We start from the raw sequence: 16,343 nt of genomic DNA, 5'->3' as shown, positions 1-16,343 counted from the left end.
TAAGTTTTATTTTAAACAAAGGGCCATACAAAAGTTGGATGTCCATAATGTAAATAGAAATGCAAAAAGATGTTGAGAATGCAGTATAGGCAGTGGGATTCCTCTTTCAGTAGCTTTCTTTTCTGATGCAAGTCTGACCACATGTATGTAATATATTGTTGTTTTCTCCATTAACATATTCAACCGTTCGGTCTACAAATGGGAGAAACCCAATTTTTTACTATTTGGGGTGAATTTTATGGAAATTTGTTCTTGGAAATGCAACTCCAAAAAGTGTAGTTATTAGATATCCACACACAGACCATCTGTCAGGCACTGTAGTGCCAAGCAAGATGCTTTTAGCTGTAATGTAAATTTATAATAGCCACATAGTATTTGATTAACCTGCTCTCTCAAGTGTTACAGATCCTACATCAACAGTAATTTGCCAATTCATGAACTGCACTTCAGTTTAATCTTCAGCAACAATTTAGTTTTTATGTAAATGACAGTGAATCAGATTTAGATGTATTGGGATCCCACTGTGTAAGTATTCCAGTTCATACCACAAATGGCATTTTTAGTGAGAACATGTTTTTAGACCAAGTCCTCAGTTTTGATCAATTATCAGATGTGCATACATCTGCTGGAAAAGCAATGTTCCTTCAGCCTCCTAAAATGCTTAATGCATCTTCACAAATTAATAAGTTTACTGGTTGATAGCAAATTTCTAGAACCCTGTCCCTCCCACCCACACTTCTGCTTTATACACAGTTAAAGTTTTCATGATTCCCATTTTAAGAGCCCAGCCAATGATAACCACGTCACAGTTTTCTTATTCATTTCTTTATTCAATCATCCGCATCATTTATGCGTCAGCGATGGTAACCTCAACCTCAACACCTGGTTCAATGCTGATGGAGGTGATCTGCTTGACGATCTCAGATGGACTGTGCAGATCAATCAGGCGCTTGTGGATCCTCATCTGGAAGCGATCCCAGGTTTTGGATCCTTCACCACAGGGAGTCTTTCTGGTGGTGATGCGCAGAGTCTGAAAACAGGAAGAAAAAGGCAGAGTTTAGCTTGACCACTGTCATCTCAGAAAATAATGTAAAGGCATGTTCAGAGTTGCTAGAATTGTTAAACCAATCAGCATCATAAAGGGAAGTTGAACTACTTTGACGGACTAGATTTTTGTCAATTGTATTCAGTGTAAAAAATTCTATGCCTTTGCTAGTTTTGTCCATAAATGTCCAAGTGTACAATAAAACATTGAAGTTCCTGTTTCAAGAAGAATTCAATACATTTAAGCCATAAAAGAATATACTTCAGTACCTTGGTTGGCATGCGGACGGGTCCCTTCACCTTCAGGTTCTTCTCCTTAGCCCCACGGATCAGGTCAGCGCAGACTGAGGATTATGAAAAAAGACAAAACCTTAACAAAAGCAACTAGCACTCACATCATGATACTTTTGAAAAGCCATGGCTCAGAATAGCGTATACAGTCGTCAGGGTTCATCAGGTAGAAGTTGTATCCTCATAGCTCAGGTCTATGTTCCATTCTTGTCACTAACAATTTTGAGCCAACTTACCCTTCTCCAGAGATTTGACATTGCGGCTGGTAAGGGTGATGCGGATGCGGTGAATGGCGACCTCGGTCTCAACAGGTGCCTTGCCAGTGTCCTTGAAAGCCTGGATGTGAGGAAATAAGAGTTTAAACAGTTAAAGCACTGTATAGGATTACATCACTTGCATCAGTGTATGTTTACTATTAAGAAAACTGGACAATCCCTTCAAATAGGCTGGACTGGTAATGTAATGGCATTCTGTGATATCCATTGATATTATACGTTTATAGATGAAAATTCAGTACAGTAATTTATTTCATAAGACTTCAACTTCACGTTGGAGAATTACGTGTAGCACGTAAACGCAGCACAAGTTAAGTAGCACGTGGGTCGCTTGCTATTGAATTTAACAAGGCTGTACTAAAACTAAATACGTTTTGAAGCAAACACTATGTTTGCCTGTGGATTAATCCTGAGTTCAATTTCTCCATTGGACTTGTTGCCACATAATGGGCGCACGGGAGAATTAGCTTGGTCAACTGTCTATTCTGCTAATACTCGTTTTAATATTTTTTCCTACCTATATTTATGTCTGAACACGTTGGCAAATGTAACCCGTCCAACATGACTATGACAGATTTTAGCTTGTTAGGGATTTTAGACTTTAAGCGATCATAAACATTACAATAAGGTCAGTTTTCAACGAGACAATGTAAGCTATAACGTTAGCTACATTAAAGCTTTAACTTCAAGCGAATGCTGCTGGTGTACTTTAAAGCATGCCGAATTTTAAGTTGAGTCATTAAGAGTCTGAAAATATGTAGTCTTCTGTAGTGTCGTGGATTTAACTTTGTCAACACGCAGTTTATTATTAAAAACGTCCAGGTTCTAAATGATAAGTGGCGGGATGTCTACTTCCAGCAACACAAGCTGTCGGCGTTAGCCAATCGTCTCTGTAGACTTTTGACGTCCAAGTTAAGATATGTAATTACGAAATAACCGAATAGAAAGCTTCGTGAAAAATACAAACAGTTATATTAAAACAGCACATACCATTGTGAATACCCCTGACCGACTTATTCGGAAAAAATTCAAGCGAACAGCGGTGAGCCAGGAATGGGAGCAACCAACGTGGTTAGCTCTTCACGAAAAAGGACTGACAGAGGCCTGTTTCCTGGTTATGTACTGTTCATCCGGGGTTCTCATGCTTCTTCTTTAGTGTTTTACTCTGGTCTAAACCAACAGCGACATCTAGTGGCTGCGCTTGACTACTGAATTTAAAGCAGAGCTGTAGGCTCTCTCTGTAACCACTAGAGGGCAGTATATGCTTAACTCTTCAGAACTCAGCCTCACCCTTTAGTCTGTTAACTTAATTATTAGTCAATTACCGATAAAGGACTAAGATCAGCATAAATACGTATACGAATAATCAGCATAAATGATATAGCAACTAATGAAAGTGAATTCTCCCAGTATGACCAGGCTCCACCAGTGTGATGGCAGATCATAGACTAAAATATGCAGAATAAATCACAAAAAACATATTATTGCTAAAATATATGAAATGTAATCCAGTTCGATGGTACGGATGGTTATCGTTTAATAGTTTTATATATGACAAATATTAACAAGAGCGATTACAATCATGATCAATGCCAGATTTGACAAGAGATGCAGTTCATATATGTGTCCACCAGATGTCAGTGAAGTACCCACAACACTCGACAATTGCTGCCCCATCTGTGGTTTCAAGGTAGGCTCAACAAGATAGTCTTACATCCGGCAAAGATTTGCAAAATAAAACAAGCATATTTAAATAATCTCTTGCATTGCTAAAATCAAATTTGATACACTACTCCTAAAAAGTTTGAGGTCACTTACAAATGACCTAATTTTTGAGAGAAATGCAATATTTTTCAATTAGAATAACAATAAATTGGTCAGAATAACAGTCTTGACATAACTGATGTGGTAAATCACTATTTTAGATGGAATTGACCGATGTTTTGATAAAATATCTACATATTTGTACCAAGGACCATTTTCAGCAACCATAACTTCTGTGGTGCAATGGCCCATTGTGTTAGTTAATCAAAAGTTGTTGTGTTAAAAGGCCATGGGGGCTCCCCAGTAGCTCAATGGTCCAGGGCTTGCATCTGCACCTGCACCTGCACCTGTGGCCCTTTGCTGCATGTCATCCTTCCTGTCTCTCTTATCCTGTTTCCTGTTGATTATTAGAAATCCCTTGTGCAATCACATCAGCATAGCTCCAAACTATGCAGGAACTATTTAGGCAGGAAGCAGTACCCGCTGGTATTCTATCTATAATGGAGTGACCAGTGCAGTCATCAGATCTCAACCTTATTGAGCTGTTAAGCAGCTTGAGTGCAGAGAAATGCCCATCAGACTGTGACTGGGATGGTTGTTGTTTTTTAGTATCCTTTAGGCTCTGTGCAGACACCTCACTTCAATATCACTGATGCTGGTGTATGATACCAACGATGTTTTGGGTGGTTTCAATTACTTAATGACTTATGTCTGGGTATACAAGACTATGGCTGACATAAAAACGTACTGATAGGCCTAGTTCCAGTCAAAAATTGAATGTTTAATAAATATTATAAATGATTGGTAATTGAGCACATATTGTTACATTACTGACACTGTCCTTTCTAACTTAATAACAAAAAAATCCATTGCATTTGCATAAATCATTAGGCTTTTCTTTTGAAGGATTAAAGCGGAAGTCGTGCTCTGTGTTGTCCATGTATTGCTGCGGGTCAGATTCCTGAACAAGTAACGGAACCGGGGCAGTGGCTGCCGGTGCCAGAAAGTTGTTTTGTAGAAACTCAAGATATCCCGAAAGTTTTTGACAGTAAAAAAAATGATTGTGAGGGTGTAGTGTTTGAAAAGAACAAGAGTAGGTCTTAATTTGGAGATCTGACTTCATTTTACTGTGCGTCATGAATTCCAAACACAGGCCGCCGCCAGCTGACAGAGGAAAAGTTGCCCGTTATCGTCGTTGAAACTCATTGGAGTTGAATGGAGACGGACTAAGTCAACACTTCAGATGAGGAGATGAATTTCGGGGTCCCCGCTAATTCGCTGCTGCTTTTCCGGGCCTGCGACGAAGGGGACTATGAAACCGCCCGGGGCATCCTGGAGCCCGGAGCCCCGAAAGAGTCCGGGCGGCAGAGCAGGCTGCGGTCAGAGGCTGGGTCGGAGTGCAACATCGCGGACATGTTGTCTCTGGTACCGGTGGACTGTACGGACGAGGAGGGGAACACCGCCCTGCAGTTCGCGTCGGCCAGCGGTCATGAGAACCTGGTCCGGTTCTTGCTGCGAAAGGGAGCCTCGGTGGACAGCCGCAACAACTACGGCTGGACCCCGCTGATGCAGGCTGCTAGGTGGGGCTGCTTGCTGGAGCTCGTTGCACTATGTTCAGATGTATCAAGGGGAGCACACACCAAACTTCATTCAAAAATCTGTCTATTTTACCCATCCTGACTGTCTTTTCCTGGCAGTGGGCACTGTGAAACTATAATAAAAGGGTTTATTTAATGTTATATTTTTAAGGGATGTGTGTGTAAAACTTTTGCCTGTTACATGAACATTTGTTAAGCAATTGGCAGATTCTTTCATGGAGTTTGATGTTGCAGCATGTTCTGTAATAACTTCCTGATCATTTTTGATGAAATCATATGTCTTTGCTTCATGGTTTCTACAAAGGGTGTATTAATGTTGATTTGATCAAAATACTGTAACTGTCATGACACTTTGAAAAATAGCCCTTGGGAAATCATTACTCTATTCAATTTGAATGTTTTTATGCCTTTGTTGTCTTGGTGTCTTGGAGTTTTGATGGATTTGTCCTAAACCTGAGCATAATCTTTTTTTTTCCAATAGTCCACAAATAAGAGTACAAGTCATCACAATTGATTATTGATTGGCCAGGAAAATAAAATAACACCTAATTCTCATAAAATAGATATCTTGTTGGTTGTAATGCAAAGATGCCTTTGCTTCCAACATGATCGACAACATGGGTGGAAATATGGTCACAGCAAGGGTCTGTATTTCAACACCTGCCTAGGGCCTTTCTATAAAGTGTATACATATTTGTGCCAGATGCACAAGGCATGAACTTCAGGATGAATTTCCCTCAGGGATTTGATGAAGTGTGACCTAACTTAATTGGGTGGTGTGAGGTATGTATCAGAACCATGTCTTCTCAACCCCCTGAGTTGATTCAGTTTAGAGAAGAGTACTATAATGCATTTGCAAAATGTGTAATGAGCTGTCATAAAGTGGGTTAAAATAGGTAATTTCACTCTCTGTATCTCTACTCCCCCAACCAGGTTTGGTCATCTGACTGTTGCCCACATCCTGCTGGAGAATGGGGCGGAAATTAATGGACGGAACAGGCTGGGTGCGAGTGTACTGACTATGGCAGCCCGTGGAGGACACACTCATGTGGTCAAGCTACTCCTTGAGAGCGGTGCTTATGCTGATGATTATGATCATCTGGCTGTAGCTGCAGAGGCAGTGTCAAATGGCAACAACAACAACAGCTGCAGGTGTGGGTTGTTTTCAGACAGGCATTATACCTACTCCTAGACTAAAACAAAATGGACTTTTATATATTCTCTATCATCTTTGTTAATCCTTGTGTGGGAAACCGGTTGTTGCTCTGTCCCTCTTTCTCCACAGTGCGACTGGTTTTGGTGGAGGTGAAGGCTGTCCAGGAGGAGGTGGCAGAGAATTCATGGACATCACTGCCCTGATTGTGGCATCTCAGCATGGCCATGAGGCTGTGGTGCGCCTGCTGCTAGAGTGGGGCTCTGATGTCAACTTTTCCCAGAAGACCACCGGCTGGGGACCACTGATGGTGGCCACCCTTAGTGGGAAGGTGGGGTCAATGGATAAACAAGATTGATGGATAATACATTTTGGGTATTGTAAGTGTGATTTGAGATACTGGAGCAGCTGGCAAATAAAGTTATGTGTGTCTTGAAGGTGGCTGTGGCTCAGCAGCTGGTGGAGCGTGGTGCTGACCCAGACCGAGTCAATGTTCTGTCCAAAACAGCCTTTGAACTAGCCATGCAGCTGAAACAGAGAGATATCAAGGCTTACCTGGACTCCATCACCACAGTCAGACCACAGACAGGTAAGACTTTCCTCTACAAAGCTTGTTGTACAATGTTTACAATGTAATTGTAATGATTCAGTTTTTCAGACTTGTTTGCACATTATTATACTGTAAACATCATAAACCTGCATTGTTATACTGCATACATATTATAATGCTATATAATGCATAAATCAAAAGAGATACAAAGTGTTACAAAATCAAAGCATAAAATAAGATATTAAGGATAAGATGGTGAGAACGGTAGCCGTAAGAGAACTAGAATTTTTTATGAGACTTTGAAGGAGTTCAGTACAGTTTCATGTGCTGTTCTTGTTGTTGTCTCTTGGGCTCTGTCGTGTTTTGCTTCTTCCTTGGTAATACCAGTTTTCCCGCCTATTAAATATTTAATTTTGTTTTGGTCTGAGAATGTGTTGAATTTTTGGTATTTGATTTTTATTTTGGTGAAGCACTTTTTTAATGTCGATCTACAGTTTAACAGGATGTGCTGAACTGTCTCTTTCTTGTTGGCACAAATAACAACCTATCCCTGTCTGTGTGTGTGTTGCCGCAACTAGAATGCAGCTGTCTTGAGCTGCAATTAACACTGATGTGAGAGTGAAACCAACAGTGGTAGTTCTTTGATGTTTAATAGCTCTTCTCACCAGTAGTTCAAGTTTTCCTGCATGGTCTTTTAAAGCTCTGACTGGGGCATTAATACCAAGAAAAAGAGCTAAGGGCTTAATTTCCACTTTCAAATCCTATTGCTGTCCCCCCCATTGTTATACTTTCATGTTGTTTTTCTTACTTTAGTCCCTGAATATTGTTCAGCCCAGCCACCACAGTCCAAATGCAAGAACATCTTAATTGATAAAGATGTTGATGCACTTATGTGCTCAAAGCCATGAGCTTAGGGGGCAGCAGGGGGTGCGTCACGCTGTTTGTTGCCCTGAGTTTCACCTCTCAGACACGTATAGGCTGCCCTACCCACTGACTGCATATAAAGATGGATGATGTGTCTCTACTTCCTCCCACTGGTGATGTCATTTTGAGTCTGAGTCTGTACAGTAGTGATCATGGGTTGGAGCCATGGCATGGAGGCCCACCCCCTTCTCATATCATCAAATTACTAATTAAGACCCAACTTATCAGAAAAATGAAGACAGGAACATATCAGCATGATAAGAATGAACTAAAATGACAGAAACCGTCTTTGGGAAAAATGTATTTGATGTGTAATTTGAGCTTTTTGGTTTGGCCCATGTCACATCTGTTAACATGGAGGGGGCGGAGATAATCAAGATGTTTGGGCTTTTTTCGCGAGCTGTCATTTTGTCTGTCATTATGTACAGTCCTGGAGACACTACTCAGGGTAGTATTCAGTTTTCCAGTTACAGCAGAATGTTTTTAATGTATCTCTACTTTGACCTGTTTCTTATTTCTTTTCTCTGTGTTCAAGTTTGATTTGTGTGAGTGGTGAACTCTGCAATGATTTTGTTTCTGTTTATTTATCTAACCCCACCACACTGACAGTTGACTCTGAGCTATGTGGAGTTTTGCCAAGTAGGACTGTTGTTTCAAAGTAAATCAGAACTCTTCTGTTCTCAGTCCTCCTCTTTTCTTCACAGACGATGAGAGAAGAAGACCAGATGTGTTCAGTGCCCTCAAGTTAGGTGAGTTAAATAGAATAATTCATAATAAAAGATACATTAGAACTCCAAATAAATCATGTTTTTTTTGTAAGATAAACTGGTGATTTTGTTGAAAAGAAGAACACAAAAAAGTCCACATTAATCTGCATATTTATGTATCCATATATGTGTGTGTATGTTTCCCCAGGGAATTCCCAGCTAGTAAAAGAAATCTTGGAGGAGGATCCGACTCAGGTGAATTCATCCAATCAGGAGGGAGCGTCACCTCTCATGATGGCAGCAGTCAGCGGTCAGTTAGAAGTGGTGCAGCTGATGGTCGAGAAGAATGCAGACATAGACAAACAAGATGGCGTCCACGGGTGGACCGCTTTAATGCAGGCCACCTATCATGGGTAAGACGGAGCTGCAGGTTTATTATGATACAATTGTTGATGTAGTGGCCCATTAAATCAAGTCTATAAAATCAGAAAATGTGAGGGGTTATGAAGTCATGTGATAATGTAATGTTGTACATACACTGTGTATACTGGCATTATCATCAGTCCTTTCCCACTCTATCTTTTGCTTTCTCTCTTACACTTTCCTTCCAGTAATAAAGACATTGTGAAGTACCTGTTAAGTCAAGGAGCTGATGTCAACCTTCGAGCGAAGAATGGCTACACAGCCTTTGATTTGGTTATGCTGCTGAATGATCCAGGTACTCCCATCACATCAAATGTGTTCAGACTGAACAAACAATCCCTTCCTAAAATACTGCCATGAATAGCACGATTATTAAATCAGGTGTCTATAATTTGTCAAAATAGCAGTACCTTCCTGAAAGAGTGATAGCAATGATAGAATGATATCATCTTAAGACTTTGATCAAGGAAAAAGAGAAGAAGTGCTCGTGATTTTGTAGTATTAACTATTCTGGAATTAATTCCTTTATTTGTGACATTGACTATAAATTGTAAAGATTAAATGATTAGTCGATTAATAGAGAAATAATAAGAACAAAACTGTTAATATATAAATAACATAATTTGCAAAATAATAAATAAATACAGAACCGATTTGATCATTTGATCATATTAATGATACAAGTCATTTAGTTTCTCCTCAAAGTAGAAATGCCAAAAAATGACTGGTATCGACATCTCAAATGTGAATATTTGCGCTGACAAAATTAGAAAAAAGTAAACAATGAATGACTTGATAATGAAAGTAATCAATCTAAAAAGCTAAAATCATTTTCTAATAAGGTTCAAACTAATAAGCCTTTTATGTCTTCCCAGCAAATGGACAGCAGCACTTGACACAGTCCATGCTTGGAGAACCCAGCGAATCCTTAACTGATTTTCTCTGTCTACTTTGGATTTTCTCAGACACTGAGTTGGTGCGTCTCTTAGCATCAGTTTGTATGCAAGTAGACAAGGACAAGTCGAAACACCGCGGCAAAGCCTTAATGAATCGCTCCAAAAGCCGACATTCCCTCAACAACGTCCCTGTGCCACCTGACGACAAGGGAGGCCTTAAGGTAAAGAAAAAAACATCATGCTGTAGGTTTGACTAATCCATACCATCTAGTAGTTATTTGTATATTATTTAACTAAGCCGAAATTTACAAGTCACATTTCATCTATGGCGTAATAATTATGATGACTCCGATGAAATGTTGAGGTAAAGAAAATCACCTAGTTTTATAACACTACTCCGTGACACTAACATGTTGGACTTCTCTCCCCTTCCAGTCCTGGTGGAGTCGGATGTCAAATCGGTTCCGACGCCTCAAGTTGACTCACACCCTGAGGCACGGCCTTTCATCCAACCGCTTGGCTCCATTTCCAGACGATACTGAAACTTCACTGGACGCCACGATGAAGGCGAATAGGAAGCCTGCTGCCGTGTCTAATGGGACGCTGGCACAAACCCCTGCCCTGGGAGGAAATGACATGAGCACTGCCTGGGCAGTCAAGAGCAAAGATGCTGGTAAGACACAGTGATAAAATTAATTCCTTGTCATTTTTAGAGCATAATTACTGGAGACTCTAATACATCAGATGATTACCTTAAAGGGAGAGTCCAAATATTTTACACATCAAAGTCTGTTTAAAGGTTTTAGGGAGTACTACTTCAGATACAAAGCAAAGCCTCTTGTGGCTCCAGAAGAAGTTGCTGCTTTTGATCGTCGGCTGTATTGTTCAGACACTGGCCCAATGAGAGTAACTGGCTTTGGATGTGTACATGCGTGAATTTTATAAAATGTCACACAGAAGTTGTATGTTATAGGATGTAGTAAATGTGACTTGTTTTCCTTTTTCAGGTCTTTGCAGGGCATCATCAGAAAAGGAGGACTTTCTTATAACTACTATGGTAGGGGTGATGGATTGGCTATAAATGATGTTTCAGGGTGCATTTCTTCAAGCTTTGACAGTGATTATAATAAATTACATTGTAGGATGTCAGAAAGTTAGCATGCTTGGCTGAAACAGCCTGGTGCAAAGTAATTGTTATTTTGCCCTGGGTTTTTATGTTAATGTAAAAACCTTTATCTTTTATATTTGATTTATGCTGTATTAAAGGTTTAGGGTTTTCACTTTGTAACTGTTTCAATAAGTGCTGTATAAATAAAGCTTATGATTATTATTTGCAGTGGTGTTGTAATCATACCATGTGTTCCATCTCATCTAGCTCAGAAGTGATGCTCCCTTGACCCGGCTGCCCAATGACAAGCTAAAAGCAGTGATCCCTCCCTTCCTGCCTCCGTCCAACTTTGAACCGTGGAACTCGGATCGTTCGCGCCTACTCAGGGACGGAAAAAGTGAGGCGCCCCGTCTGCCCATGCCACCCCAGAGGAAGCTGAACAGCAGTGGAAACTCGGATATTGTGAGTGTTTGTTTAGGGATGTTTTTTTCCGAAAAGCCGTCTATGTGTTTGTCATCATCTCTCCTCCTTCTCTCTCCTTTTTATGTCAGACATCTATCAGTCGTGTGGTTAGCAGATCCATTAAGTTTCCCAGCATCCCAAAAGGGCCCTCCTCCTCCTCTCCTTCAAACTCTGGCCACTACCACTCCCCACACTCCTCAGGAGGCTCAAATGGAGTGGCAGGGATCAACAGGGACTCTCACAACCGTTCAGGTTTATACAAACACAGACAAATACAAACATAGTCAGACACAATGGGAACCAGATTATATTCTCAAACCTCTTTTTCCACCAGGGGGCAGTGCAGACAGTGTTCTCTCCCAGATAGCAGCCCAAAGGAAGCGAGCAGCAGGTCTGATTGATGTGAAGGCGCAAGCTCCAGAGAAACAGCACAGCCAGACACAGAGCCAACCCTCACTGCCACCCTCAGGACCTGGCCTACCACTGCCTGATATTAGCCTTCCTGACATCCACTCCCACCCCAGCCTGGTTGCTTCTGACATCCACTCGCGGAGGGTCTGTGTTTTTGTTTCTTTTCTGTCGTTGCTTTAAGTTTGTGAAACAGCCCACGTTAAGAAAGTACCTCCTATCATGTCAGTGAAGTGGTGCTACTGCTCACCTTTATTCCTCTGTAGAAAATGGAGCTGAAGAAGAGACCTCAGTCAGGGAATTCCTCCACCTCCAAGAGTACGTCTCCCACTCTGACTCCGTCTCCTTCCCCAACACCTAAGCCTCCTACAGGGCCGGGAGACTCCCTGTCCTCAGCCTCTTCACATCCTCGCTCCAAGAGCAGTGGTGGCTCCAGCAGTGGAACCATAACTGATGAAGGTGATGACATGTTGAATTCAGAACTGAACTGAAAGCATGGTTCCGCTGCCAGTTTTGCTGCCAAGTTTTGGACCAGTTAGACCAGTTCTGTAAATGTTTGAGAGAAGGCAGGAAAACAATATATTTATAGATATGCTCAACTATTAATAGTAATCATTAGTAATTAATACAATTAGCTGCGGTGGAAGCTGAATCCTGATAACTTGCTTTGAAGATTTCAATTGCTGTTCATTTATAATTTACAGTAACTTAACCTCACTTGTTATGACTGACATTTTTGACTTTGTGTTAATTAGATTTCTGATATTAAAATCCCATTGAAAAGTCATTAAAATCATGCATATCCATTCAGATCTAAATCTGTAACCATTGCCAAAGGCAAACATTGAGATGCAGATATTTTAATTATATAGCCCAGCTCTACTATGAACAAAGCCTGAAATGGACAATGATCTTATAGTATGTGAACCATGGGCCATGACATAAAGTAACCAACGCACATGAAAGCACACAACCTAAATCTATGTATAGCAATGAGTGCCAAGGTTTATCTCTATTCGTTAGATCATACTTTATGTTGTTTTTGTCTTTTTCAGATGAGCTGTCTAGTATATTGAAGAAACTGTCCCTGGAGAAATACCAGCCTATATTTGAGGAGCAGGAGGTATTCTATCTTTTCTGTCAAAGGGGAATTCAAAAACATTTTCCTTCTGATAGGAAGTCTGTTTTTCCTTTGTTTCATTACGTTTTGATACACGACTTCTCGACATGAAAGAAACTGCCCTGCCATAACTGAACAGCAGCAGTGCAGTGCAGTTTACTGAGTGGACAGTACATTCTGTACTCATATTAAACCTAGAAAATGATGTCTGTGATTTGTTACACATGTTTCATACAGTGTTTTCATCAGTGTTTGTGTTTTCTTTTAGGTGGACATGGAGGCGTTCCTGACTCTAACAGATGGAGACCTGAAGGAGCTGGGCATTAAAACAGACGGACCCAGACAACAGATCTTGGCTGCCATATCAGAGCTCAATGCTGGAAAGGTGCATTTGGTTAAACATATATTATTCTTCCAGTGGTGTTTCCAGGAATCTCTGTACTTATAGTTCTACTTTTTCCCCTTCCATTTTTCCACATTATAACTCAACAATAATGTCACAATAAACTGTTAACAATGTGAGCCAGCAGAGATAAGTAGAATTACTTTGAACAAGGATGGAAATTTGCTAAAAGAAACAATGTATGTTGGATACAGGAGACACACGATATGTAAAAGTATAGTATCATCTTTGTCGAAAAATGATAACTGGTTTATAATGACTGTTGTTGGCTGTCATCAGGGCCGAGAAAGGCAGATCCTTCAAGAGACCATCCATAACTTCCAGTCTTCCTTTGGCAGTAGTGCCAGCAACCCAAGACAGCCAGGTGAACCACGCTGTAAGTGTCAAAGGTTTAAAGTAAACTATGAACTTGGAACTTGGAAGAATTTGGAGCACCAGCACTTGCAAAGACAGCATCATAATCTGTCTTCCTCTATGTCTGATTTTCTCTCTCTGCACCTTTCTTGATAAGCACCAACAGGTTGGATGAGACACCAGGTTCGCTCCTCCAACAAAAGGTAACCCAGCAGCCCTGATGCCCACCAGGAAGTACATAAAAGGTACCTGATTTAAGAGTAAACTGCTGGTGACCTCTAGCCAAGGCACTAATAATATGGAGTCTCCTGAACGCCAGTGTCCCAGACCACTAGTGGTGTTACTGCGAGAGGACGCTGCAGCAAAACGACCAACCAGGCCCTGATAAACTGCCTTTACAGGAGCAAACTGCCTTAAAGAATTCTTCTTATGGATCCTAAAGCAGGGGAGGTGTGACAGGGCTGGCTGAGTCCAGTGCCCTGCTGCTATTTGACAAAGCGTGTGATGTGTGGCAAATGTGATGTTTTGCCAAAGTGATACGGTTGCCACACTACTGCTAATGTAGCACATGGGTTACACAGAGAGGGTAATGAGCGGGGAGTTGTGAAAGACAAGATGATCAAATGCACAGCAGAGGAAGTGTATGGAAGCAGAGAATGGCCGTGCTTGCAACTGTGTTTTTTTAATGCACTTAGCTCAAGGTAATGAGTTAATTATCTTTGTTACATCGAAATAACAAGACAATCAACCTGTTATCACAATAAAATATCCTGTTATTACTTACAGTGTCAGAGATCAAGAGTACCATGTCAGTATGCGTAGATGGTGTCCATAGCCATTATTGATCAACGCATCAGACTGTCTTTCAGTCTTACTTACTTTCTTACACCATTCAATTAGCAACCTATATTTTCTTGTGACAGATTATCTTGTTATCTCCGGAAAACGTTACTTTATTTTCTTGAGATGACGCAAAAAATCTTATCTCAAAATAAAAAAGCTTGAAGAGCATTTGAGAAATAATTGCAAACACGGCCCTTCTCGGCCTCTACAGAAAAGTGAATTTGAGCTGAGGTTTTTTATTTTATCTGAATAATGTGAGAAAGAAAATGCATATCTCTTGTAAAAATGGTACGTTTTCCATGGAGAAAAGATAAGAGAGAGTATGAGTACAGTAATAAAATGACATGAAACAGGTACTAGCCAGTGAAACTGTGATCGAGACTTAAAAAGGTGCACTGATGAGAAAAGCGAATGGAGAGGGAAAGGAACATTAGCCAAGCTGTTTTTTAGTCATCCAGTCTCTTGGACTGCTTTTACTAGTGTGTTTATATCTTTGGTTTATGGGCCACTATGTGAAGTAAATTCTTAGTCAAGACTGTGCTGTCATGAATAAATAAACATTATGATGATGATGTAATAACTATGTTTTTTTTTCTTTTTTCTTTATGTTTAACATCTTATTGGACTTGAGATGAGAGGATATTGGCAAAAACATTTTGGAAGCATTTTATGAGCAGTATAAATTTTCTTTGAAAGAGGTGCATTGAGCAATAGTTTCCACGGAGCCTCCTCTATGTTTTTGCATCTGGCTCCACCATTAAATAGTTTGTCCCAATGCAGACAGATGGGGTGCTATATCATCCCTGAATATCAGGTACTTATAATCCATGGCTTAAATCCAAAGGATGGGCTGTGGCAGACTTCAGTGGGACAGTTAGATATGAGATAACACTGTTTATTCAGGCAATGTGCTGGGAAAATATGAATAAGTAGACTGTATGCTTGGGCTGCAGCGTTATTCGAAATGTATTTGAAATTGCAATATGGCCAAGTGTAATATCCAAAATGCAAGAAGCTGCAATTTTTTTGATAAAGGTAAAATGTGACAAAACAGCATTACAATGAAGTACTGTAGTGTTGCAGAGATGTCCCAGCCTATAAATCTAAATGTCATAATCTCATGATTTTAATAGTACAGAAAATAAAATCACAATATCTGTGAAAATAATCGCAATATGTTGTTTTTAACCATAACATGCAGCCCTCCTGTATGCTTTCAAAAAGGAACTTTTAAAAATTAAATTGAATCATAACTCCTAGAAATAAAGTCTGTGTCCAAAATTAAATGCTATATTGCTCTATATAGTCAATACAGACTATACTCATTGGTGCTCAGGTTTAATAATTGGAAACCAGGTTTCAGTTCCAGCTTTGCTTGTGTGAAAACTATATACCAAATAAAATCTAATGTGAAACTCTCTTCTTTCCACAAGATGGCAGTGACCTTCTATTGATGTAATAAATCATCAGAGTTGTATTGTCCAGCTGTAATGTGCTCTTTAGACCCAGTTCTGTGATACGTTCTAAGAGGTCTCTTCTTAGTATTAGTAGTCACATTAAAGCAGTACTATGTAACTTTTGAATGACGAAATAAAACATTGTTCTCTTTCAAATTAAAGGTTTGATTGATAAGCAATGAAACTTGACATTACTTATTTTAACCCGCTTAGGAGTTATGCTGCTGCAGCCCTACCCAGCTCTGGTATGATCAGTAGTTTATGGCAGCTCGTGTTTGCAGACGTTAGATGGATTTCACCGTGTAACTGACATTATTGAAGTCAGTTTTCTAACTTGTTGACTCTTCTCTACCCATGCTTGCGTAACACTATGTTTAAGCATTTGGCCTTATGTCTTAATTGCCACCTGAGGCCATAGTGGCTGCAGTACAGGAGTAGTTACATAGGCTCGCTTTAGATCCTCCAGGGATGAAGCCGTGTAAGTCATAATTAGTAACCAAGTAGGCCTTTACACTAGGGATCGACCGAAATGTTTTTTCAGGCCCAATATCAATACCAGTTAT

The 16,343-nt window shown here is 40.2% G+C and overlaps 2 protein-coding genes and 1 non-coding gene across 3 annotated transcripts; 1 reads left to right on the top strand and 2 right to left on the bottom strand.

The window, feature by feature from the left end:
• Positions 1-809: 809 nt before the first annotated feature.
• Positions 810-2,734, bottom strand: rps20 (ribosomal protein S20). The gene is made up of 4 exons (XM_073488707.1): positions 2,601-2,734; positions 1,572-1,671; positions 1,315-1,388; positions 810-1,030 (listed from the first exon to the last, which is right to left on the bottom strand). Exons 1-4 carry the CDS (start codon positions 2,601-2,603, stop codon positions 848-850), a joined length of 360 nt encoding a protein of 119 aa, XP_073344808.1. The 5' UTR covers positions 2,604-2,734; the 3' UTR covers positions 810-847.
• LOC141014976 (small nucleolar RNA U54) lies at positions 1,460-1,526 on the bottom strand. Its single transcript, XR_012180528.1, has one exon. It is a non-coding gene; the product is annotated as a small nucleolar RNA U54 (small nucleolar RNA).
• Positions 2,735-4,365: 1,631 nt separating the features above from the next.
• LOC141014638 (ankyrin repeat and SAM domain-containing protein 6-like) lies at positions 4,366-15,755 on the top strand. Its single transcript, XM_073488516.1, has 18 exons — positions 4,366-4,954; positions 5,906-6,124; positions 6,258-6,456; positions 6,564-6,714; positions 8,304-8,348; positions 8,515-8,719; positions 8,918-9,024; positions 9,695-9,846; positions 10,061-10,298; positions 10,633-10,682; positions 11,001-11,195; positions 11,285-11,447; positions 11,530-11,750; positions 11,870-12,062; positions 12,659-12,726; positions 12,992-13,108; positions 13,406-13,502; positions 13,638-15,755. The coding sequence occupies exons 1-18, from the start codon at positions 4,626-4,628 to the stop codon at positions 13,685-13,687; spliced, it is 2,799 nt and encodes a 932-aa protein (XP_073344617.1). The 5' UTR covers positions 4,366-4,625; the 3' UTR covers positions 13,688-15,755.
• The last annotated feature ends 588 nt before the right edge of the window (positions 15,756-16,343 follow it).

Source organism: Pagrus major, chromosome 19 (genome assembly GCF_040436345.1).
Source record: "Pagrus major chromosome 19, Pma_NU_1.0".
In the NCBI taxonomy this organism is placed as follows: domain Eukaryota; kingdom Metazoa; phylum Chordata; class Actinopteri; order Spariformes; family Sparidae; genus Pagrus; species Pagrus major.
This window is presented reverse-complemented; position numbering and strand designations above follow the sequence as displayed.

Coding starts and splice junctions, on each gene's coding strand:
- rps20 (XM_073488707.1), bottom strand. Junction 1,389..1,571: donor TGTCAAATCTCTGGAGAAGG/GTAAGTTGGCTC, acceptor CATAATCCTCAG/TCTGCGCTGACCTGATCCGT. Junction 1,031..1,314: donor CCGTCCGCATGCCAACCAAG/GTACTGAAGTAT, acceptor TCCTGTTTTCAG/ACTCTGCGCATCACCACCAG.
- LOC141014638 (XM_073488516.1), top strand. CDS start 4,626: ATGAATTTCGGGGTCCCCGCTAATTCGCTGCTGCTTTTCCGGGCCTGC. Junction 6,457..6,563: donor TGGCCACCCTTAGTGGGAAG/GTGGGGTCAATG, acceptor TGTGTCTTGAAG/GTGGCTGTGGCTCAGCAGCT. Junction 10,683..11,000: donor ACTTTCTTATAACTACTATG/GTAGGGGTGATG, acceptor CATCTCATCTAG/CTCAGAAGTGATGCTCCCTT.